Here is a 24674-nt window from a genome sequence, read left to right as displayed (position 1 = left end):
CCGCTTAACCGTATCCAGCTCGTCGGTCAGCAGATTTTGCAGACAGCAGAGCCCACAGATATGTTTCCGTACGGTAAGAGTCCGGCAATGGCGTATTTTGCCGAGATTGGAGCTAGGCCGGATCGGGGATGGTCGGTTTTATGTAGATATTGAAATCTTTATCAGTTTTGTCTTGTTGCTTCAATCAATTGCTGTTGAAACTACCCGTACATTGTCTGTCCACGGGTACAATGTACCGCATGGATGGACATTAATGTTGTGTGAAAGCATTCATGGCAAAGCGAATCTTTTAACTCCCGTTGTTTAGCTCTGAGCAGTGTCCAACAACAGTGGGCGTCTGGTTAGGAGGTTCCAGGGGGTTTCGTTTCTCTAAGCTAAAGATGGACGAACAATCTACGAGTAGCCAGTTTTATATTTGAGTCTCCTCATAGATTCAAGGCAGGCCAGACAAGTATACAATACCAGAGTATTGAAGGATGCCAATCAACAAAAACTGGAATAAATTAACTAAACCAGGCTCAATTTAAACTGCAATTGCGCGCTCATCATCTATACTCCACACAAACGGACCATCTTCTACTATCTTCCAGCCAATTCTTTTCACCCCCCCAGAGCCTTCCCCAGCGCCTCGATGCTCTTCTTATTAAACATCTTCCCTGCATCCAGGATCTCATCCAGATGGGAAAAGGTGTGCGGCACCCCCAGAGCTCGAATAACCTCCACCTCGACCCCGGCGGCCTTGAGCTTTGCCGCATATGCCTCCCCTTCATCCCGTAGCGGGTCCATCTCCACCGTCCAGGCGAGCGCAGGTGCGAGGCCGGAGAAGTTGGGCGCAAATATCGGGGAGATTTTCCAGTCCTGAGATTAGGTTTTAAGTTAACATAAAACGAAAACAGAGTTGTTTGCGTTTTAGCGACGGCAATGTCAATGTGACAAAAAGTACTTGTTAAAAACAAAAATGTACATACATCCGCTGATTTCTCCGGCCGAGGGACACCCAGGAAATGCTTGTGGAAGAATGCCATTCGCGCGGCTGGCAATGCGGCGGTGAATTCCATCTCGCGGTATGATTCATACGGCGTGTTTTCGCGGTCGAATTTGCCCTCTGGCGTGAAGGAGCTGTGCATATCTGTTACGGGGACAATAAGGAGTTGGAACGCGAGTGGATAGCCATTGTCACGGCACATGTGAGAGATGACGGCACTGAGATGTCCGCCTGCTGAAGCACCGCCCACTCCCATCCGGTTGATATCGATATTCAGTTCCTCGGCTTTGGAACGGACCTACGGGGAGCACAGTAGAGTGATATATGATTAGCTTCTACATGTGAGGGGTTTTTCCCAACATGCCATGCCATATATACACATATGGTGGATGGCGGGAGCAAGAATGAAATATATGTACACACCCAATTAAACGCCGCCCAGCAATCCTCAATACCAGTCGGATACCTAAACTCCGGCGCAAGCCGATAATCCACATCAACGGCCACAACACCCCCCTTCAAGTCATGCACGACGCGTTTGCAAAAATCGTGGTCCGCCGGCAACCCGCCAAACACCCACCCGCCGCCGTGGAAATTGACGTACGCGCCCCTCTTCTTGGGCTTGCCGTCGCTGCCCAACACAGGCTCGAGCTCGAAGATGCGCAGGGTGATCTTGCCCCCCTTGACGGGGCATTTATGCTCGGAGATCTTATGCACGTCCGGGCCCGCGGCGCGGCCGTAGGAGATTAGGTATTTGGTTGGGTCGGCGCGGAAGTCCTCGATGGGGACTTGGTGAGTGTGGAAGCGGCCGACGTTGTGGCGGTTGTAGTGCTCCACGTAGACGGGGTCGAAGCGGGGGAGGAGATTGGGGGGGATGCTGTTTAGGAGGGGTTGGTGGATGACGACTGGTTTGAGGTCGTGAAGGGACTGGAGAGCGGCAGGTAGGTGAGTGGATGGAAATTGGTTGGTGGTAGGTGTCATGCTTTTTTATTTTGGTTTGGATGGGATGGGTGGGGAGTGAGGGGTATAGGATTACTTACCTTGTTATCTTCCGTCATGGCGAGCTTGGAGATGGTTATACTCTTGGATACTTCAAGGGAAGGATAACAACAAACGATATAGATATAGTTCTATAGCTGTTCGATGCAGTGTTGCAATTTGAATCATGAGGAAAGATACCCGGTACCAAGAAGGAAAAATCTGGAGAAACGGGAACTATATAACAATAACCCTCTCCCATCTATATAAGTTATCTTCAGCCGTAGGATTTACGCCGCTCCTATACTCACTCCACTACGTCCACTTTTGAAAGCAGCCACCCCTCAGTTAATCAACATCAAAATGCAAACGTGGGGTTCATATAACTTTGAATGCACCAATATAGGTCTCGTGGCTCGGATTAACAGTGCTTTGACTATGGAGAACTGCCAATTCTATCAACATCTCCATCGTAAATGAACTCCTCCCCCCCCACGTTTTTGCTTTCGGCAATGCATCAGGCAAAAGCGGATTCAACCCCGCAGCGGCTCTTTGGCCGAACGAATCATCCGCCACATTTTGTACTGTATTGTATGTACATACAAGTACTAAGGCCTGCATCAGTGTATATCGTCCCTCGTGGATAAAAGTTGAGTTACCGCCCAATGAACAAGTATATAACGTACAGTACAGTACAGTACATATGTCGCGACCTGGCAGCAAGATTTGCAAAAATTCCGATAAATAACCGAGGCCTTTTGTTCCACTATATTGTGAAGTGTTCAGTGGATTCTATGCTTTTCTTTTTATGCCCTTTTGCTTTCTTTATTTTTTGTGTAAATATTGTAGCCGGGACGCCACAGGGGACGAATCGAATCTATGATACTCGACTGCGGGTAAAGAAGCGCCCCTACTTTACACCTTCCACAACAAAGGCTTAGGCTTATTACAGTTCGTTCATTGTGCCGGGCTGGCCTGAGAGCATCGAATGCGTAGCATAATGCAAACGAACTCGTGGCAGAATGGCTGCTTTTGGAGACTTTAGGTTGAACAAGGGAATCCATACTTCAAAATTGGTCTTCTAACGGTCGTTTATCACGGTCTGGACTAGGGTTGGCCAGGGCATGATTTGCATAATCCAATATCCATCATGTTTTGGATATTTCAATGCCAATTTTTGAACATGGCACATATATTTGCGGGGGGGGCCATCGCGGCTGGGCTCTTAGATGCTAGCAAAACCCCTTGTGGTGGTTATCATCATTGCGCGGAGTATACTCCGTATAGTTTACTCGTGATATCAGTTTTTGCCTTTTCCGCAACACAACATTCAAAATCATTATTATTGGCCGGCACTTGCATTTCGAAAACTATATCTAAGCCCGGTAACTTAACTAGTTAGTAAAGCAAGCCAGAGCGGGAAAGCATAACTAATCACTTAAAATAGACGCCGGTCTTTTTGAAACTGTGGCTTTTGTTACTATCCCCAGTAGTTAGTTACATCACAATTAGTTATATGAGGAATCTTCCATCTTGAGTAGTAAGTAGATTGCCTAAGCTAATTTAAGTTACATTAACTCATCAACTCTGACATTGAGTGTAAGATGAAAGGGGAGCGCGAGCGAGCATCAACCTCGCACCGCGAACCAATCAACGCAGTTCAGAATACGAAGCGCATACTTTCTTGGGCATATATGAACCCCATTCATTCAATGTTTATCCCTCCAGGGTCAGTATGTCGGGCGTTCAAGGCTTGTTAAATGTTGACATGCTGTCTGTCTCCTCTGTTCCTGGCTTGTTATCGCTTTTTTTATTTTATATCCTGTCTATTTTCCGAGGGGGGATAACACCCTGATTACGCGCTGATCTCATTCTCTGAAATATATGCCCGAAGCTTAGTGTTTGAAGCTGTCGGGCCTGAATCTGTAAAAGAGTGGTCTTTTCCAATAATTTGCTTCTATGATTGTTTTTGTCAGACCTTTTTTCCCTCCTTTCAAAGTTTGTGTTGCAATTTACACCGCTTGAAAGCCTTCGACCCAAAAATACCAATATACAATCGCTAATTCAACTCAACATCGCCCGCAATAAATGGCGACGAAAAAGGTTGCTATCATCGGCGGCGGTATGTGCAAAAGTTATCGTTTTAACCTGCCTATCCACACACTGAAAGTATAACGTACTAATCCGCCTCACAGGACCCTCGGGCTTAACTACACTTAAACAATGTTTGGCTGAAGGTCTGGATGCCGTCCTTTTCGAAGTACGCGGTGGAATCGGAGGGCAGTGGCGTTATGAAGACCCAAACCCGGAAACGGACGATGCCATATCATCCATCTATGAGGGAGTTATTCTAAACTCAACCCGCGATACCTCCGGCTTCAGCGATTTCCCCATTGATCCTGCCCAGTATCCGGAATATTTCGGTCATCGCCGGATGCTGAATTACCTAGAGAAATATGCTGAACATTTTGGATTGGGGAAGTATATGCGGCTGAATACCAAAGTGATGTCCTGCAACCAGCGGCCGGACGGGAGGTGGACTGTGGTGCACCAGGAAAAGGGCGCAGATCAAGTAACATCAGAATATGATGCTATATTTGCTTGTTCGGGACATAATTCCTATCCATCGACTCCTGTTTTCGAAGGGATGAGTTCCTTTCAAGGAGATATCCTTCATAGTCACGTATACCGGAGACCGGCCAGGTTTGACGGTAAAAAGGTTGCGCTCATCGGTTTCGGCTCCTCAGCCGTTGACTTGGCTTGCGAGCTGGTTTCCGTGGCGAAGGAGGTGCATATGATTACCAGGAGAGGCGGTTGGGTTATACCGCGCTTTGTGCTCGGCCAGCCTGTCGAGTTATACGATAGTGAGTTTATTGTTTTATTATTTCGATATTATGGTCTGAGACATGTTTTGCAGCCTCTTTATTTTAACCTGTAGAGTGCAACTCTAGACCGAATTGCTGAGACGCTCATACCTGGTGGGCTTTCACAATGGATCCAAACAAAGATATTGAACTTCGCCATCGGCGAGCATCCAGAAGTGATTAAACCACACCACGGTATAATGGAAGCCAACCCGACTGTGCATAGCAATCTGATCGAGTATATCAAAGTTGGCAAAATCCACGCCCATCGCGCAGGTGTAAAGCAGTTCAACGAAACCTCTCTCGTCCTCACGAATGACACGGTTCTGGATGTTGATACAGTAATCTGCTGCACTGGTTACAACATGGATATGCCGTACCTATCCAAGGAAACGTACCATGTGGAGGGCAATCCAATCTTGAAATCACCAAACACCCTGGATCTATATAAGCTGGTCGTCTCCCCACGATTTACTAATCTTTTCTTTATCGGGTATGTCGAATTGCCCGGGCCTCTCCTTCCCGTTGCTGAAGCCCAGGCGAGGTGGGCGTCGGCCATATTGACGGGGAGAGTGAAGCTGCCATCAATGGATGAGATGAATCGGCAGGTGAAAGAGTACCAGGAGGAATTAGTTAGAACAGTATGTATATTCTCCTCGTGTTTTTCAATTCGTATATCTGGTCCCATTCCCTTCCACCAGGCTCAAAGAAATATCTCAAAAACGGAAATAAATTGCTACCATCGTAATCAAAAGCCCTTTCTCACCAATCTTCAGATGGTGGTCTCAGACCGTCACACAGCAACCGTCCGTTTCCTCCCTTACTGCGACTCTCTTCTCGCCGACCTAGATGCGAACCCCACGATCGTCCGCCTTTTGCATAAACTTTTCACTTCGAATCCGTTCCGTGCCTTCTCGTTGCTAAAAGCGGTGTATTTTGGCGTGAATTCACCCGCGCAATATCGATTATTCGGCCATGGACAAAAGGAAGAGCTGGCTGCTGCTACCTTGGTTAGGTTGAATGCGGGAACGGGGATAAGTGTCAAGGAAAAGGAGCTTATTGACGGCCAGGTTCGATATTGATCGAAGAATTGGTGGAGGGTGAAAATAAAATGTAAGATACTGGAGGGGGGCACAGGTGATGAGGGAGCATTCAAGATCTTTTTAATATGTGATGCAAGCATTTATGGCTTAAATATTACCAGCCCGTTGCAATGAGTATCGTTCGATCTCGCTTCCCAGTCTCTGAATGGGGGTGTGTGCTTCAAAAGCCCACCGCAAAAATCACGTCTAAATTTGGCAGGGAACGATAAATCCAATCTGATGAATATTAGAAATAACGAACCTCAGGCAGAAGGGACACAGGACAGACGAACAGGAAATTATCATCCAAATTCAAAGGCCCCCAACATGCGAGAATGCTGGTGACCGTGGAATCCGGGCATCTCGACTGCAGTGACTAGGCTCATTCCTTGCAACCAAGCCTCATGGCGATCTCCGCCATCTTGTTTAATGATTTGACACAAATGCGGCACAGGAGTTGCGAAACCCACAATCTCCAAACCTTAGTAGCCTGCTCTGCCCCCACAACAAGGGCATGCGCAGGGAAATGGAAGGTTGATTTTCACGCAGATCATAGCGAAGAGAGACCAACAGTTGCATCCACTGTTTTTTTCAGCTATCCCTGTAGGTGAAGCGAAAGCTCCTCTCACACTCGAATGCATGGTCAAATGGGATCTTGTTGGAGGTAGATCACCTTTAGCTGTGGAAGTAGCGGACATGGTTATATATACTGGACAGAGGCCAGTGTCAAAATTTCTGTTTCATTCTAAGTATTTAAACTGAAACGCTGATACTGGTACTAAGTATCTGTTGCATCTCTTAATTAAGGGATATTGACTTTCAGGGGGCTTTAAAGATATCAATGTGGCTAGCTCACGAACTCACTCAACGCTCGCTCAAATCTCGATGAGCTAGGCTAGATATTTCTGTGTAAATTCTCAGTGTGAGAAAAACGTTTGACACCGGCCTCTGTACTCCGTCCATATCGGGATATCGTGAGCCCTTTGTTGTATGTCAGTCAGGATTGGCCAGCCTCAGATGGAGCAACTCAGCTGTAGCATGTGTAAAATAGGCAGTGCCCGGTCCGTAGTATTCATTCCAAGCAACGCATTGACATTCAATCGCCAGTCATGGCCAATCAACTGCAAGAGAGAGAAGAAGGTATATATGACGATAGTTTTCTCCATAAAGCTGTTGTTGCATGGGTTCGCCTGCGAGTTGCTATGGCCTGTTTTGCGTACAGTACATTTCGCATCGCGATTCCATCCGTCGTAGATTGCCCTACGCTTCGGAGTAAATATTTTTGCCTTCCGCTGCCCCCGACAGTTTACGTCCAAAAAGAGTATCACCATGGTTACGACTCTTCCTAAAGTTTGAATCGCTAAGTTTTGAGAAGCCAAAACTAGCCCATGTAGCCAGGCAATCTAACCTAGGGAGATGCGCTAGCTGCGACTAACTAAACTGTCATCAAGAATGGCGTCAAAATTGTATTTTTGCGAACTGGCAGCACCGTTTGGGCTGTCAAACAAACTTTATTTGATATGCATACAAATCTCCTTACACTTTTTGACTTGTCCATGGTAAAGATTGGGTTCAACGCTCCATCTAGTAACACTGTGAACATCGCAACAGCATTCAAATGTGATGTACAATAAATCAGTTTCTCATCATCATTTATAGCGGATGATTAGCTTATAGATCAATTGTATTAACCGTTATAGCTCTCTTCCTGTTGTTGAAGGCGCGGAGCCGAACATCTAAAAAATAGAGTTTGCCGCCAGACGCGCGGAACGCGCCTATCCCACATTTGAGCCAATCCATTCCCACTTCAACCTCGACTTTCCTTTTCAGCACATCAACCCATCAATCTAAGCTCAAATATAACACCAAGGACCTCCCATTTAGTTACCTAGCTAACAGTGGCGGCACAGAGACAGAGTTCAAGAGCCAGTAGTAAACGGCTCTGATAAACTTTGGGTTCTCAACGTCGTTGCCAAACCTTAGATGCCAAACCTTAGATGCCAATCCAAAGCATCATTGGAAGCATATTCAAAATTGACGTCAATTTCGCAGTTCAGAATGCCTCCCAACAGTTTCTATTTCGCACGGGAAGTCTCGTACTTCTCAGTGCCTTTTCTCTCTCTTTCTCTTCTACAACCCTTCAAACATCCGCTACCCAGTTAACACTTACGCTCTCAAGATCTATCTATATTATTACAAGTCTATACTTGTTTCCCAAGTCTACAGAGCAACTCAAGCAAGCCCACCACCCTGATTGACTCTCTTGAACTTTTAAGACCACTGCTGCACCAAAAGCACGCATCAAAAATCGAATATAGCTCCGCTCTCAAGCGTATTACATTACAGAGATCTTCAATATCGCAAGGCCACCATATTTCCAACCTCCGTTGCGAAAATGGCCCGAATTTTAGAGATCTCAAAAAAGGCCTATGGCCGTTTCCATTCCATCTGCCGCTCCGCCAAAGCACGTATCCGGCGTTCTGGAAACACCAAACCCGTTGCTCCGGAGCCTTCTCCGGAGCCAGCGGCCATGCCTAGGCCTGCCGTCTCTCGCCCAAGCCCACCTCCAAGGCCCATGACTCTCAGAGTTGGAAGCGCTGCTGGTAGCTCTCATTCATCCAGCGGCCGATCTTCCTTCTCTTCTCCAAGGCCTTTGGTTCCCGGAGTTGGAGGCACCCCTGGACCCAACACCCCATCATCCTCGCTGGACGAAAATCCATTTGACAAAAGTGACATAGTCGGAGTAGCCCCAGTTGTGGGCTTCCGCATGCCATCCAGGAAAGCTCAACTGATCATGCAAGCTTACCGATTCGGTCAAGAGCACGGATGCCCCGTTAGCGACCTGAACTTCCAAGGCTGGCTTGCATGCGTTAAGTTGAACACCACCGTCTACTTCCGATCCAACGCCAGGATCGTGGACGGCGAACTCATCCTAAAACTGGATGTTGCAAAGCGGGCCATCAACCCTTCTTTCAAAGCCTACCTGCAAATCGGGGTGCTGGACAACATGATCCCAGAACTGTATATGAAATTCTCCAAATTCTGCTTCGACCAGCATGGAGCGGACTCGAACGTCTTCATCCAATATCCCAACAGCGACGCTGAAGTGCGCGCAACCATGATTACAGACCCGCGAACAAAAGTGCGCGATATGCGTGTTACCTTGTGGTGCAATCTGGGGGAATGCGAAAGCCCTATCGACCAGCGGCGCGATAACAACGCTGGGTCTTATCACGACCCTTCCTTAATGGGCGGTTGCCGCATCATCAGCCCCGAGGAGTCGCTTTACATGAAGCACTTTGACGATAAGTTGCCTTCGAAATTCGGAGACTACTTGTCATCCGGGCGAATGTTAGCGGGGTCATTTGGGAACTGAATTGCGACGCATGGGGTGTGTCGTACGCAGCTTCCAAGCTCCCGGATATTTTCTTTTTATTACTCCTTGCGTCCTGCTCTCCTCAATTCAGAATGCTAACAGTCAGAGGGGCATGGATGTTACATGGTCAGAATGATTTTGTTTGCGTTATCTTGCTACGGTGTTCGGTAAATAGCATCCATCATGTACTTCAATTCTGTGTGATCTTCACTCCCCTACCTCAAATTGTCACCTTGGGGGAATATTTACACTATTCTTTTGCATGTATATATATGTTTCTCTTTCTGCATTTTCGTCTTTCCATCCAACCAAAATTGCCAGACACACATGTTTTTGTTAAATGTTGAATATTCACAAAACTGCTCAGAGTTCAAATTGTCAATATATTTATATGTATGATGATGGTTTCAATTTTTGCCCTCAACCATCAACCTTACTTATTCTTATGATTTGAAAGAGGGGTACAAACACGCATGTCCGTTGGGTTTTGATGTGTACATGTATATTAATTACTACAATTCATGTTTTCTACCTGTTTAACAGATCTATACCAAATACTAAGGGAAAAAGCAAGTAAGGTCTGCCGACGTTCCTGTCATCATTTCCACATAATCTAGGTACTCTTGAGGGGATACAACAAATGGAAACCTAGGAACGGCCAGTCAAAGCTATCACCTCTACTCCGTACTTCATACTATTTTGCAATTAATATATTGGTCCCCCTTGTCCCCCCCCTCCCCTAAGGCACCACAAAGCCCGCCATTTCACCCACAGCCTGCAGCATCCTTTCTTCCCATTCTCCCTTAATCCTACAGTATTTTATAAAAAACCAAAGAAAATAAATGAATAGTTACATAAACAAAATGTCATAATAACACCTATGAATGATCAAAAATCTCTTCAGCAAGCAGCAACAGAAAGCAACAGCAGAGCAAGAGCAAGAGCAGTCAGGCAACTTCTGATGTCGCCATCCCAACACAACAACAACCCATCCCTGTTTCCACTCACGCCATTCATTCTGAATCACTTCTCTCCCTCTCTCCCCCGCCTTTAGCTAGCTGCTCCGCTTGCCTGTTTGCCTCCCCTGTTGTCGTAATCCAACCCCTCTAATAAAATCCTCGGCATGGATAAAAGATAAACCCTGCGATGAGTCAGATCCTGTTTTTTTTTTTTTTTTGTTTCTAATTTTTCCCTTGTTTTCTCATCAGACAATAAGAATAAACGAGTGACAGCGCGCTAAAATAGTTCCTGGCATCACATGATCGCGCACAGAAGTACGCTAATCCCGAAATGGAGATGCCAAGAGTCAATGTTAGATTATTGGAACATCTTCAGCAGCCGGATGACGGCAAGAGCGTCGCGCTCTATTTACCATATCAATGTCTGTGGCATGATGTTGTTCATTCATTCGTTCGTTCGTGAATTATCCTATGTATGTAATGTAAGGAGAACAGAGTATCTCCTCATCTTCAACTTACTTGCCATTATTACATAGTATTTGTCACAACAACCCCGGCACAACAAATCATGCACGACATAGCCTATTGAGCGATTTGCCTGATCGGCCCTTGACGGGGTCGCTATAATGATTCTCCGACCGGTTCCAAATAATATTTACAATCTCTTATGTCATCGGGCGTTAGCGCTGGACTGACTGACTTGGAGATAAACCTGTTCTATTCACGGCCTAGGCTGCTGAGCAAGGATATGATGGGGCTGGGAAGTTTCAAGACGAAAGGGAGTGGACTGCGTGTGTGGTGTGGCTGGGAGGGATCTTCAATATCTTCAATTCTCCACAAGGCTAGGCTGAAAGAAAAACTCCGATCTATGACGATGGGGATGTTGAACTACGGATGACGGAGTGGTTTTTCCTTTTCCCTTTTTGCTCTGGAAGGAAGAAGAAGGTGAATGAAGAGAATGAGTTAGAAGAGATGGAGCACGGAAATAAACGCCTCCAATACATACTTGGAAAATATATATATATATATATAAAAAAAATAAAAAAAAATAACATGCAAGATTAGTCAAGTCCATTCGTGTTCGGAGACTCTCTGCCCCGATTTTACGGGTGCAACTGGGGGCCGACTCGTTTTCTCTTGCAGCTGCCGTGACAAATCGGCGCAGGCAAATACCGTCCAGGGGGCTATTATTGTTCTTGTTGATGAGACTCTGGAAAAGGCAACAGACCAGACAAAAAGCAGGTGAGATGAATCCGGATTACGGACGGTGTCATCAAAGAAGAAGAAGAAAAAAGAAGAAAGAAGAAAGAAGAAAGAAGAAAGATAGCCCAGGCAACAGAAAGACAGAAGAGAACTATATTATTAGCCTGAGGAAACTTCGTAACCCAGAATGACCGACGACGGGGGCTCGCCACCCCACCCACCCCAGTTGTAGTATATACTGCGTAGCCAGGGCAAAAAAAGAAACAGAAAAAAAAAAAAAAAAAAACCAAATTAACCCCAGGGTAGCCAAGTATAAAAGTAACCAATGACTCAGTTCCAAGCCTAGCGCGCCAATCGCGGACGAGAGCACAGGCTCCTTCTTGCCTGCAAATCACAGAGTTTGACCCTGGCCTTGGCCTTGGAAGGGCTTGGATCCATGGATAGTTGAGGTGGAGAGGTTATTGGTTATTGGGAGGTGATGACTTATGACTAACTAGGAACAGCAGTGCGCACTTCACCACTTCAGGAGAGGTTGGTTTGTGGCAGCGGCATGCATTGCGATGGATGGTGGGGGGGGGGGAAATGAAGTTGGCAAATAATGGCAAGTCAAGGGAGGGGGAAGTTATTCTTAGAAAGTGAAGGGGTAGTTAAGTTACATGTTATAAAATAAAGAGGGATGTAGCCCAGTCTCATCCTTTTTTTGAACCTTTTATTTAATTACACTCATCTCCAAGGCAGTACGGAGTAGTAGTTGTAGACAGATTGATAGTGTCAGTGTATCTGACAACAATGACTCTACCTACCTTCTTCCTGGCTCATGTTTCAGCTTATTTTATTTTATTTTATCACCAGGATATTTCCCAGATATTTTTGACACCTGTGTAATTCTTCCAGAAGCCTGGGGTGGGGTTATATGAACTGTAAATAATGAGTAAATGAGAATAAAAGTCGGTAGGACAAGAGAATAGATAGTAACTAGTTAATTTATTTCCCTACACAGAATACAGAACAACCTTAGTGTAAGTTAGAGATCTGAAGTCAAGAAGAAGAAATCCCGTATCGTATTCAGAAACTCATTCGCTGGCGGTTGTCAGTATCATCGTCGTCGTCGCTAGCTGTCGCTTCCCCGATTATTATTATTCCATTCCCAACACCATAAATTCCAAGCCCTGCTGCTGCTAATAATAATGGGTTATCATCAATTTGGTTTCTTTTTGTCCCCTTTCGTGCTCCTCTTTTTTTCTTCTGCGTCTCCTCCTCCTTTCTCTTTTTCATCCAATGAGGACAAAAACACCAATATGAACTACATTATCATCCACCTTCTACCCGCACGTACGCAGATTATAGAGAACCTGCCTCTGCATCTCAACTTTCTTTTTCCTTATTTCTCCCCTAAAAAAAAAAAAGAAGATTTTTTTTTTTCCATGACTCGTGTTCGCCTCAGGCTGCCATTTTTCTTTTTCACAAACTCACACCAAATCTCTCCCCTCCCTTGGGCTTTTTTATTTTTATTTACTCTTCCGATGATACGAGAGTGACTCCCTCAAAAAACCTCATTCATCACCCCCCCATCTAAATCCTATATACATATCTGACCTGTCTCTTGAAAAGAACCCATCTCAGCCCTTTCACAAACAAACACTCTCTTCTCAATCTTCTTTTTGTGTTCAATTCCCCTGTACTGTACAACCTCTGTTTTATGCGCCCATCCTCTTCTTCTTTTTCCTTTTGAGTCAACAACTTATTGTCTTTCAATACACATATTCTCTCATCTCTCTTTCCTTCTACTTCTTCATCTTCATCATCATCATCATCATCATCATCATCATCATCATCATCATCTTCTTCTTCTTCTTCTTCTTCTTCTTATCCGCTTCCTCTTTCAATGATTGTTGCTATTGTTCGACCAACAGCAATAGCAGCAGCCTTCCTCCCTCCCATGCCTGCGGATCGGCCGTATTTGAAATTCTTTATTCAGAGATAAACTATCCTTTCTTCTTGTTCCTTTCAGGTAAGTAAGAGCAAAAGCAGGACAGAAATAGGCAGAGAGAGCAAGTAGCAAGTTGCCAGCCTGCCTCCGTGCCAGCCCCCTGGCCCCAGCCATCCGAGGATGACAAAACACATCCATGTGCCGCTTCCACACCCTTTCCCCTTTGCTGCCTATATACGGAGTATATACAGCTGCCTATACTCCGTACAGCTGCTATTATTGCTGTTCTTGTGCGCTGTTTTGCCTGGTTCGTCCCCAAAGGCGGCCAAGTGAAGTGACATATTCCCTTCCCCCCCCCCCATCTTGTCGGGTACAGACTTTAGCTTTTGGGCTATTATTTGCCAATAATGATGTGCTTCCACCCTGTCTGTCATAACAAAAAAGGCTAATAGCAACATCAAGAACAAGAATTTGAGGAAAAGAAAGAAAAGGGAAAAAAAGAGAAAATGAAAAAGAAAAAGAATATCCCGCATTCATATTCATGCCTGGAACCTACTCACACACCCTTTTCTTTTTCTCTTTTTCTCTCTTTTTTTTTTTGTTTTTTGTTTTTTTTTTTTTTAATTTATTCTCTCTGATGATAGATAACTAGATAACTATATTATTGTTTTCTTGTTATTTATTATTAGTTATCAATATCGTGGTTATGCTAGCCTTGTTGAGGGTTAGAAAATAGGACAGACAGCCTTCTTTTTTTTGCAGTATTATTTATTATTGTAATCGTCATTATCACCACCAGTATAGGTAGTATTTAATATTGTATTGAGCTCACTAACAAGTTGAGCCCGCCTTCAACTCCTCCTCCCTCCTCCTCCTCCTCCACGAACCTCTGCCAGCCATCTCTAAATCTCTTCCTAGTATATTTGAAGATTCCTTTTTCTTTTTTTTATTTTTATTCCCTATTATACGTAACCTGATTTTATTATTTTATTATATATATATATATATACTTTTTTTACCTTGTTTGAGTTTCCCCGAGTTTATTCCAGCTCAGTGTGAGAGTTGAGGCGGCGCGTTCCCCACTAAGTTACCTGCTGCTAGACTGTCAAGTGTTATTACTTTTAAGTGTTATTACTTTTATTTCCCATCCCATCCAACCCAGCCAAGCGCTCTCGCCACATCGCCACTTGCCGGGCTCCGTAGGGTCGGGAATTCAGTCATAATAGTCTCAGAATAATATTAATATTATTAATAATTCCATACTTGTTAGTATACTCCGTACTAAATATTCCAGAGTTGTGGACAACCAACCGCCCAACCGCCTTCAAGCAAGTGAGCCAGTTCCCAGTCATCATTCTTCCTCCCATTCTCCGCTTGGCTTCCTCCCCTCCCTCCTCCCCCCCTTCTTACTCATCGCCTCTTCCACTCCTCTCCACTCCTCGCCCTTCCCTCTCTCTCCCTCTCTCTCTCTCTCTCTCTCTGTGTGTGTGTGTGTGTATCTCTCTCTCTCTCTCTCCCTCCCTCTCTCTCTCCAATATAAGGAATACTCCCGAATGTCTAACTGAATGGATCTTCTCCTCCCGCAGTAATCCCTCCGGTCCAACGTCCTCTCCTCTCCTCTCCTCTCCTCCCTCCTCTCCTCGGCCCCCGTCTCCTCTCGCCTCGCCTCTTCGTATCCGGAGTTCCCAACACCAAATCTCACACTACCACCTTATACCCTTCCTGGCCACCAGGCTCGGAGAAGCAGTCTGAGAGATCGAGCGCGTTCTCTTTCTCTTGACTCTTCTTCTTGGGAACCCAGCAGAATCCTCTACTTAGCCGGGTAGGCATCATACCATACAACCAAGCTGGATCCTGGTACTCCCGAAAAGAGACAGCCGCCTGGATAAGCGCAAGCCTTAGCTGGTGTTGCCTGCTCAAGCCAAACCACCAGCCTCGTTTTTTTATTTTATTTTCTTTCCCTTCTTCTCGCGTGTGTTATTGTGTTGGCAACAGAGTGACGATGTACCCTGCTCTGTCATATTCTTTCGATCCGATCGCCAGCTCAGCAGATTCCAAAGTCGCGTATCTACCCGCTACCACTACTACCACTACTACAACTACTACAACTAAGATGGCTATGACTGGTCGCATCTGAGTCGATCGGGTCCCTCCGCCCCTGCTGAAGAGTCACGTTGCCCTTGTATTAAGAGCCGAGTGCACGCCACCCGCCTCGACGTACAGATCAGCCTGCGCTCTCCACTGCTTGGTACCGTACCTGCATCTCATCGCCGTCTTCGCATCCAGTTATATACACCGTCTTGCTGTCCTCATATAACCTCGCCCCCTACCTGACCTCACCGCGCTCCACCTCCCTTGCACACCTCCATACACCTACTTCTATACATACCTGCATACCTACATCCTCCTTTGGAATCATCTACTGCTGGTGATCGGAATCGCTCCCCAATACCGATAATACAACATCCTCTCTCCTCTGTCCTGCGACACCCTTTACATCATACATCAACCAACATTCCTTTACTTCATCCTTCGCCCCTGATACTGGCTCACTAAATCTTCCAACGACTCCTTACCTTTCGGCCCCCCTTCCACCAACCTTCGGAAACAACTTTGCTTTCACCCTGCGTTCTACTATAGCGTAGAGAGGGCTCCCCGTCTCCTCTCGAAAAATACCAAAGACGGGATTATCCTACCGCATATCTTACACGGCTTTTTACTACCCGGTTTATTTCCCCCCCAAAAAAACTCCCCCGGCTTTTTACCAAAATCGTCCGTTACGTTGTCGACACATTTTCGAACGATTATTTAAAATAAGGTTTCGACCTCTGCTGCTGCTTGTTCGGGGAAAAAAAAAAAAGGAAAAATCATAGTACCAGTCTACTATTTTCCTTCTTCTTTATAAGCGCATGCATTTTTTGCGACCGCTTTAAATATACTCTTTCGAAAATATGCCTGGAATGGACGTCTTGGGTTTCAATCTTGCGAACCCAAGTCTGCAAAAGAATGTCCCGCGACCTCCACCACACCCGTACGCTTCGTCGATCGCTTCGTCTGCATCTTCTTCCTCGTCTTCAGTCTTCTCCCTCGACTCTGCCCAATACTCCCTCTCCTCGTCGGCTAGTTCTGTCGACGTGATTTGGGAAAATGAGGTCCTGGGAAGCGGTGACTCATCATCATCACAACAACAGCAACAGGCAGGAGGAGGAGGTAGAACGTTGAGCTCATCAAGTGAATCGAGTTTCCACTGTTTCCGTTCTGGAAGAGGTTGTGGCCCTAAAGTCGCTGACGCTGCAGTTGCACCTGAATTGCGGCAGAATCCCCGACGTACCTACAGTAACACTTCATCATCATCGTCTGCCTGTTCGAGGCCCCCACCGACGCTGGTCCGCCAGTGTGATCGGAAAGTCAATTTTGTCGACAATCTCGTCGGTAAGTTTGATACTACAATCCCGTTGTTGTCTGTTTCTGCCATGTTCTTTGTTTCCGTTTCTGATCTTTCTTCCTGATCCTTTTTCTTGGCGTGCCCTGGAAGACTCTGCCTCTCAAATTGTCGAAACCATCTGGCCGTTGTCAGTAGTAGCGCTCCGCAATGATTCTCCCTTGGGTTCAAGGGGGGTCTTGCCCCTGCGCACTTTCATCCAGGAAACGCTTCGACGGTCAAGGACCAGCTATTCGACTTTGCAAGTTGCGCTGTACTATCTTATCATGATTAAACCTCATGTGCCTAAACATGATTTTACCATGGAGCAGCCGAGAAATCACCCCTGCACGCGTGCTATGCAATGCGGCAGGCGGATGTTCCTCTCTGCACTTATTTTGGCTTCCAAGTATCTTCAGGATCGAAACTACTCCGCTCGAGCGTGGAGCAAGATTTCAGGCTTGAATACACTAGAGATCAACCAAAATGAGCTGGCGTTCCTCGAGGCGGTGGGCTGGAAACTCCACATCTCGGAGGCCGTCTTCCAGCGTTGGACGGACATTGTTCTGAAGTACACTCCTAGCGCGGGTGGTTCTCCAAACGGCGAAGGCCTCACTTGGCGGGCCGTTATCCCCGTCCTCACTCCAGAACTTGACACAGTCGATCTGGAAGCCGACCGGTATCGCGGTGTTGTTGATCATGTCATGACTGGCACTAGCATCACCCCGTCGCCTAGTCCTACGCCAATCCCGGACAGATTGTCCAGTGTATCACCACCACAACCACAACCGACTAATGACCAGACACCCACGGGACTGAGAATTGTCTACCCAACTCTTGAGCCAAACCCGTATGCCCAGCTCCCTTCTCTCCCGAAATTTGCCTCTCTCCCCACTCCACAGATGACCCCGCAGACAGGCTCTGTCAACACTCCTGCAGCGAGCGTTGGTGGATTCCTCTCTCGGAAACCCTCCATCTGTGCCGCCATATCCCAAGCGCGCAGCATCTGCGCCCAGCGGACAACCTTTGAGGCCCGCCCCATATGTACTTATAGTAAGACCGCCCCTGCCGAAACCTATCCCAGCATAGGCCGCCGTTCCTCTCTAGCCCGATCTGCCTCGTCAACTTCATCTCCGGAGTCCATGATCTCCGACGTGCCCTCCCTGATATCATCATTATCGTCCCGCTCATCCCGCTCATCACGATCGTCTTCCATTTCGTCCGTCGCATCAGGGACCTGTGCGCCTGCGCAGCCAAGGTTGGCTACGCGGGCGACTCGTCGATGCGCGAACCTGCAAACTTATTCCCTTGCTGCTCCCGCAGCGAACGAAAGCCGGAAGAAGAACCCGTCGTTCACGGCGGCAACGAGCGTGCCGACGATCGACGAAGGGAGCTGGTCAGAGTTCTACGCGTCGCCAGAGTCGTTCTCCACACCCATTTCTACGGAGTCAAGCAACATGGGAGACCACCAGCACGTCCCCAGCTTCGCCCTGGACGCGTCTTCCATCGATCTAGCCCACGAAGCTGCTCAGGGCCTCTGTGAGCTTTCCGGCGCCCTCCCCCGCTCTTCCTACTTTGCCCCTTCACACCCAATCCCCTCTCGCACCACCACAGTTTCGACCGCCGACTTCTCTACACCACTGTCTGACATTTCCGCCCGCACCTCACGCAAACGCACCCGCACCACCTCCAACGACTTCGCCCTGCACACAAACGTGCGCGAAGGACTCTTCTCCTTCTCTTCTCCTTCCACCTCTACATCATCTTCCACTACTTCCTCCTCCCTCCACGCCCTCCGAAGCGACGAGGATGATGGCAACGCCGTTGTCGCCCCCGATACGCAGGTTGCTGACTCGTTTCTGGTCTCCTCTCATCAATCACACCTACATCATCACCAGCCACAACAACAACAACAACAACGACATATATCACAGCCGCCATCGGCGATCTCTTCGTTTATGAGTGGCGGTGGTGCGGCGAGGTTTGCGCTGCCGCTGCCCCGTAGTAATAGTAATGCGGGGAGTAGTAGTAGTGGTAGTGGCGGCGGCGGCGGCGGCGGCGGTGGTGGTGGTATCAAGCGTGCATGCTGTGCGAAGGAGGCGGCGAGGTTTTTGTGGGGTGTTGGGAGTGGTCCTGGGGTTGGGGTTGGAGTTGTGGGGGGTGAGGGTGGGGAGATTGTGGATTGAGTGGTTTTTTTTATGGGGTAGGGGGAGAAGAGGAAGGAAGATAGGAGGGAAGGGAGTGAGGGGTGGGATGGATGATGGATGTGGTTATTGTGGGGTTTTTTTTTTTTGTAGTTTGTAGTTTTGTAGCAAGTAGGGGATGGTTGTTTAGTTTTTAGTTGTAAATCCAATACAAATTATTTAAATCCCGACTCAGTGGGTTTTTTTTTTTCTTTTCCTTTTCTCCAGTAAGATTATCCAGTATTCAGAAGTGAAACGATAATAGTAATAAAAATAAAAATTTGATATGTCAAATAGTCAAACATGATTTGTCATGTCAGTGTTGTTAATGAATGAATAGATAGATAGATAGATAGAACAGAAGTAACTAATCTTTCCCCCATCCTCTCTATCATAACTAAAAAATCCTAAAGTTCTACTTTTCTCTCTGTACTGTAACTACTGTATTGTTTTCCTTTTGCTTTTGCTCTTCATCATGAAGCATTGTAATGTAGCTGACATGTTATTGGGGGTTTGGAAGGGAATGGAGATAACTAGTTAATGGATTGATTATTCGTTTGGCTAACTAGTTAGTTAGTTAGTTAATACTCTGCGGAGTAACCTACCATATACGACTATTTTTAACCGGAGGAGGGAGGAGGAGGGCACATGGCTGGCAGCCTGGTTGGTTGGTTACGGTTTTTGGGCATTTCAAACTCCGCTCTGCTCTGCTTTATTATATTAATGTATTAGCTTGCTGCGGAATTCGCGGGGGGTGCTGTCACTTCGAGGTGTTGTGTTTTTTTTTTTTTTTTTTTTTTTTTTTTTGTGTTTTTTTGTCTCTCTATGAATTTTTTGCTAAATAATGAGTGTTTCATGTGCACGATGAGCTGTTTGCATAACTAGTTTGAATGGGCTTGTGACATGGACGCATGGTAAATGACTGTTGATTGATTATTGTTCTTTGACATTGCATGGAGTATTTCTGATTGGTTCTTTGTAGCGCCCCTGTAAGGAGCTGAGAAGATGATAGGGATATAACCACCATATGGCCTGATGCCAAGCCTATTATTTTTGGCAGGGAAGAACAGTTATCCGAACCTTATTTTTACACGACGCTTATTCATTGGCTGCAATAGCCGACCATATCTTATCTGATCAATCTTATCGACTCATCCCCCCGTTCCACCCCCGCAACTTCCCAGTTCCCACCCAAGCAAGCAAGTCAAGTTTTGATTCTTTGATTGTTGATAGATCGCTGTGATCACATGGTCTTTGTAAAACATTATAGCTAGAGAAGCTCTGCTTTTCTTTGAACAGTGGAGCCGTCACTCAACATTCAGAGTCTGCGTTTGGATCCGCCTGACTTCCCCGCTCTTTGCATTAAGTCTTCAAGGGTGCACGCTCTGGCTGTTCAAGGGCAAAAAGTAGTCATCGCCATCAATATACGAAAAAAACACACCGATCTACGAACTAACCATGTGGTCGTTGAGCATCTTCGCTCTCGCCGAGCTCCTCCTCTTCTCCTCCCTCGTCGCAGCACTTCCGCCATACATGCGGTTCACCTCCATGGACAGAGCAGCACAAGTCCCAATCACCCCCAACGAGAAAGCAGAGCTTCCAAACTTTCAAGAAACAACAGCGAATTTCCCACATCCAGCCGACCTCGATGACTTCGATGACCTCGACGACGACGACGACGACGACGATGATGACCCCATCCACAAGCCGGAATATACCTTCCCGAGCTGGGACACGACCCACCTCCACGCCCGTCGTCTCCTTGCCCTTTCAACCACCGGTGTCCTATCAACCGTCTACCCAACTAGCTCATCCGTGCACAAGACGTCGCTGGAAGGAGTCCCCATCGGCCTCCCAGATTACATTGCGGATTGCGCAAACGACCCATCGAGCGAACTGACCGATCTGCTCGGGCCCGGAAACCCGCTGATCCTCGCGTTGAATATCGGCACCACGTTCCGCAATACGAAGGCTGGCTCCAATATTTCTCTATCTATCGACTGGTGGCATCATCGGCAGGCTCAGGCTGCCGGGGAAAATGGTGTCTTTGGTGGCGGTGGTGGCGGTGGTGTTGGGCATGATGCTCTTCGAACCAGGGCTGAGCTGCCCCGTTTGTCGCTCCTGGGCTCCCTTGTTCCACTGAAGAATCTGCCGGATAACACTCGCATAGCTGCTGAGAAGTGTTTCCTTGCTGCCCACCCTGACGCTGAGTGGTGGTTACCAGGCCACGATGACACTGCGCATAGTGGCTATTGGGCGAAGTTGGTTGTGGAAGAGGCGTTCTGGGTTGGTGGGTTCGGTGACAGGGCTAGGATTGGGTGGTTGGTTCCTGATATCTGGAGGTCGGTGAGGCGGGATGGGGTGAATGGAAAACAAGGGTGGAGTGATGTTAGATTGCCTGGGGAGTAAATGGGGGAATGGCTATATTTTTAGTCGATCTGCCAGAACTGGCTCTAGGGCATTGTCGATCTTTTGGGAAACGAGACAAACAATTCGGATAAATAGTTTACTGATGTATTAGATAACTACAGAATAACCGTTGAGGTAGTCCACTGAGACAACTGTCGTGTTCCCGAAACGCCAGATGCCCATACAAATAGACATATACCAAAAATGAGGCCGTTTAAATAATTCAATTCATGTCATGTTCGCTATCATCTCCCGACTCGTAGTCATTATTAACTTTACCCCCAGTACCATCTGTATCGTCTTCGCTGGACTCACCCTCGCGCGTGCGATGGGATAAGTGAGCGCTTTCCTCGCCGCTACTGCCATCAGAGTGTGAGTATTCGGCGGATGCTGCACGGCTAATAGAAGCAGGAGACTCATAAATTCCAGGTGAAGATGGTAGCAGCAAGATTGGCGAGGGATCAGATACTATGATTTTGGGATCGGGTGGGGGGGTTTGTACCAGTTGTCGGCCACGAAGATTAGTATTGTTAGTTGGAGCAGCGTAGCGGTAATCTTGGCCGTCGTGGAGGTGGGTTGGCCGCTGTCTGCTTTCCTCACGCTCTCTGATTGGCTTATCAGATCCCGTTTGTGTATTATTGCTCGTGGCCCAGGAACGATCGGGTGGGGCTGGAGTGTACCCATGTGAGGGCGGTGGGTATTCATCATCAGAGTCGACAGGAGCGGGGTCAGGAGCAGGAGCAGGAGCACGAGCAAAATCTACCTTTGCTTTGCTGGGGTTTGTTGGGACGATAGGTGGCTGCCGGGGGGGAAGCTCGTTGCCCTGATATGTTGTCAACCGGTTCAATGTCGACAAAACGAGGGAAGTTTCGTCTGAGGCTTTTGCCTCCTGCCTTTGCTTCTGCTTCTCCAGGTTCTTCTTTAAGATTCGTTCATGAGCATCGTTGTCCAGGAGCCGCACTTGTCGCCGGGATGGTGTTGAATCCCGCCTTCGGGAACGAACATAGCTACGGCCACTCTCCCATGCGTCGTCATTGTGCGCATTCTTGTCGTCCGCAAAGCGACCAGTGTTCCTGATCCGTCGCCACTCTGACTCATGTGGAAAAGCTGGTGGTTCCCTCTCGTAGAAGCGTTCACCTATGCTCTTTCCCGTAGGAGGCTTGCGGGAGCTCGTCCTTAATCGAGGTTGTTGTTCAAACATATCCTCTGTCCTCGATCTCGGATGGATCTCAGACGATCTTCTATATAGCTCAGCGTGGTCAGTAAACCTGTCGCGAGGTCTCATTTCATCGTTCCTTTGCCGTTCTATCCTTCGTCTATTGCCATAAAGAAAAGAGTCGTCGCTATCGCTTAGGTTATCCTGAAACACGATCCTATGTCGTGATTTTGAACTGCGATGCCCTCTTTGAGGTAAATGACTGTCTCTGGCTGGAGGAATATCAGAGCTCTCCGAACCATGTTTCCGGTTCTCGGGCAAGTGGTCCTTGGCTCGACTTTCAGCACTTCGATAAGGTGGGACAGGTAGAAGTTCTTTGTCAGGTTCGTCTATTGGCGGCACTGAAACTTCTTCATCTTCATCTCGACCTGGCACTTGCACTAGTCCGTCAGAACTCGACTGTCCCATATTTTTCCGCGTCGCAAGGACTCGCAGTCCAACATCTTCTTCATTTCGGGCAAATATGCCTGTTCTGATGACCCTTTTGATTGGCTCTAAGTGCAAGACCGTCCATTTCTCCTGGTCCGTCAGAGGTTTGTTCTTTTCGTGATAAAAATTCTGGAATGTAGTACGGTGGTTGGCAGGGAGCCGTGAATACTGGTTCCAAAACTGTTGGGAGTCCTGTTTGCTCCAATTTTCCGAGGGATTTTCTTTGAACTCGCACCACAAACCGGAGCTTGATTCAAAAACCCACGATTCGAACAAGACGGAGTCGTCCCAAGCACCTGAAATTAGAGCAGAGGGTGGTGAACCACTAGCATATGGAACGCGTTTGCTACGTTTCCACAACATCCTAAAAAGGGTAATTAATTAGAATAATAAGTTCAAAAAGTAGGAATAGAAAAAAGGGTTAGTATATAAATAAAGTATGTAAATTAACGTATAAAATGAATAGTTGAGATCTTACCAGCGAGGTTTTCGGTTTGACTTATTGCTCCCAAGCTTGCTATTGCTAGTAGGGTTCCGGTCTGATGAATGATCAATAGTCGTTAAATCATGCCCCAGTGTACGCAAGGCGATCACAGACTGGGTATCGTCGTTGACGTCAACATGTATATTGTCCAGAATTGATTTCATTTGGGTTGATGAGAAGTTGAGCCGCTCTAGTTCGACGCGCAGAGCCTCTTTGGTGGCTGAATTCCGAGATTCTCGTTCCGCTATCTGTTGTTTAAGGGCTTCCTTGTGTGTTTTGCAACACCTAGAGTTTCAATTGCTTTGCGCTCTTTCTCCTCAGCTTCCCTCTTTGCGTCTTCCCGCACACGGAGCAGAGCGAGTTGCTCTTCTTGTCTTTTTCTTTCCCACGCAATTGCTTGCTCCTCCTTGAAATCCATAAATTCGGTTAGTATCCGCTCATCTACAACATCCTCTGCACCACGATATGGAGACTCTCGGTCGCCTTTGCGGTCGGCTTTAATTGCCCTTTGTCTGGCTTTGCTGGCCTTCATCGCTGCCCACTTGCGCGTTTTCTCCACGTTTACGATTTCTGCACAATAAAACATCTTGTCGGCCTCGGTAGATCTGTACAAGGTTAGCAGGCGTCTATCTCTCTATGCAAAATTGTGAATTAAGTGAAGGCGAATGCTTACGCTGAAATAGCCATCACTGAAGTAAAAAGTAGAGTTAGCTCTGATTTTATTCTCTGTAGCTCTGCCCTTGGAACCTCAAGTCTAAACTTGATAAACGGCCATTTAAATTTCGTAAAATAAGATATATCGATTTCCTCTTTCTGCACCAGAGTGTGCGAAGGCGTATATCCTCCTTTGGCTAAAATCGTGCGCAACTCCCTAAGTACCTGTGCGCATTCATCAGAAGCCCGGACCGCACTCTGGATACCCTCTGAGCTGAGTGCGTTTGTTATAGGGTTCGTCTCGACAAGTTTCCCGATATCAAGTAGCCGTTCGCTAGTTGTCCTTATTTCATTCCCAACGCGCCTAATACGGCTCGATGCGTCCTTAACTTCCTCGATGTATTCGATTAAAACTTTCGCTAAGGCAAACCCGACTTGAGCAACGGTGATAATGGCAGACACTCCTTCAATGCCCGCCATGGCACCAGGAGCGCAAGACCA

The 24674-nt window shown here is 47.1% G+C and overlaps 6 protein-coding genes across 6 annotated transcripts; 4 read left to right on the top strand and 2 right to left on the bottom strand.

Annotated features, from left to right (window-relative positions):
- Positions 1-160: 160 nt before the first annotated feature.
- Positions 161-2630, bottom strand: BDBG_03841 (esterase). Its single transcript, XM_002625736.2, has 4 exons — positions 2026-2630; positions 1409-1912; positions 969-1283; positions 161-858 (listed from the first exon to the last, which is right to left on the bottom strand). Exons 1-4 carry the CDS (start codon positions 2041-2043, stop codon positions 601-603), a joined length of 1095 nt encoding a protein of 364 aa, XP_002625782.2. The 5' UTR covers positions 2044-2630; the 3' UTR covers positions 161-600.
- Positions 2631-4051: 1421 nt separating this feature from the next.
- BDBG_03840 (Fmo5 protein) lies at positions 4052-5909 on the top strand (the record flags this gene model as incomplete). The annotated part of the gene is made up of 4 exons (XM_002625735.1): positions 4052-4085; positions 4159-4827; positions 4915-5468; positions 5604-5909. 4 exons carry the CDS (start codon positions 4052-4054, stop codon positions 5907-5909), a joined length of 1563 nt encoding a protein of 520 aa, XP_002625781.1.
- A 1660-nt stretch (positions 5910-7569) lies between these two features.
- Positions 7570-9973, top strand: BDBG_03839 (uncharacterized protein). Its single transcript, XM_002625734.2, has one exon. It carries the CDS (start codon positions 8305-8307, stop codon positions 9283-9285), a length of 981 nt encoding a protein of 326 aa, XP_002625780.1. The 5' UTR covers positions 7570-8304; the 3' UTR covers positions 9286-9973.
- A 6355-nt stretch (positions 9974-16328) lies between these two features.
- Positions 16329-18984, top strand: BDBG_03836 (G1/S-specific cyclin Pcl5; the record flags this gene model as incomplete). The annotated part of the gene is made up of 2 exons (XM_002625731.2): positions 16329-16809; positions 16913-18984. The coding sequence occupies 2 exons, from the start codon at positions 16329-16331 to the stop codon at positions 18982-18984; spliced, it is 2553 nt and encodes an 850-aa protein (XP_002625777.2).
- Positions 18985-20061: 1077 nt separating this feature from the next.
- On the top strand, positions 20062-21635 carry BDBG_03835 (uncharacterized protein). Its single transcript, XM_002625730.2, has one exon. It carries the CDS (start codon positions 20440-20442, stop codon positions 21388-21390), a length of 951 nt encoding a protein of 316 aa, XP_002625776.1. The 5' UTR covers positions 20062-20439; the 3' UTR covers positions 21391-21635.
- On the bottom strand, positions 21614-24653 carry BDBG_03834 (uncharacterized protein; the record flags this gene model as incomplete). The annotated part of the gene is made up of 4 exons (XM_031721423.1): positions 21614-23399; positions 23514-23763; positions 23805-24124; positions 24193-24653. 4 exons carry the CDS (start codon positions 24651-24653, stop codon positions 21614-21616), a joined length of 2817 nt encoding a protein of 938 aa, XP_031577964.1.
- Between the last annotated feature and the right edge of the window lie 21 nt (positions 24654-24674).

Source organism: Blastomyces gilchristii, assembly GCF_000003855.2.
Source record: "Blastomyces gilchristii SLH14081 genomic scaffold supercont1.6, whole genome shotgun sequence".
NCBI lineage: Eukaryota > Fungi > Ascomycota > Eurotiomycetes > Onygenales > Ajellomycetaceae > Blastomyces > Blastomyces gilchristii.
The sequence above is the reverse complement of the archived record's forward strand: the minus strand, read 5'-3'. Positions and strand labels throughout refer to the sequence as shown.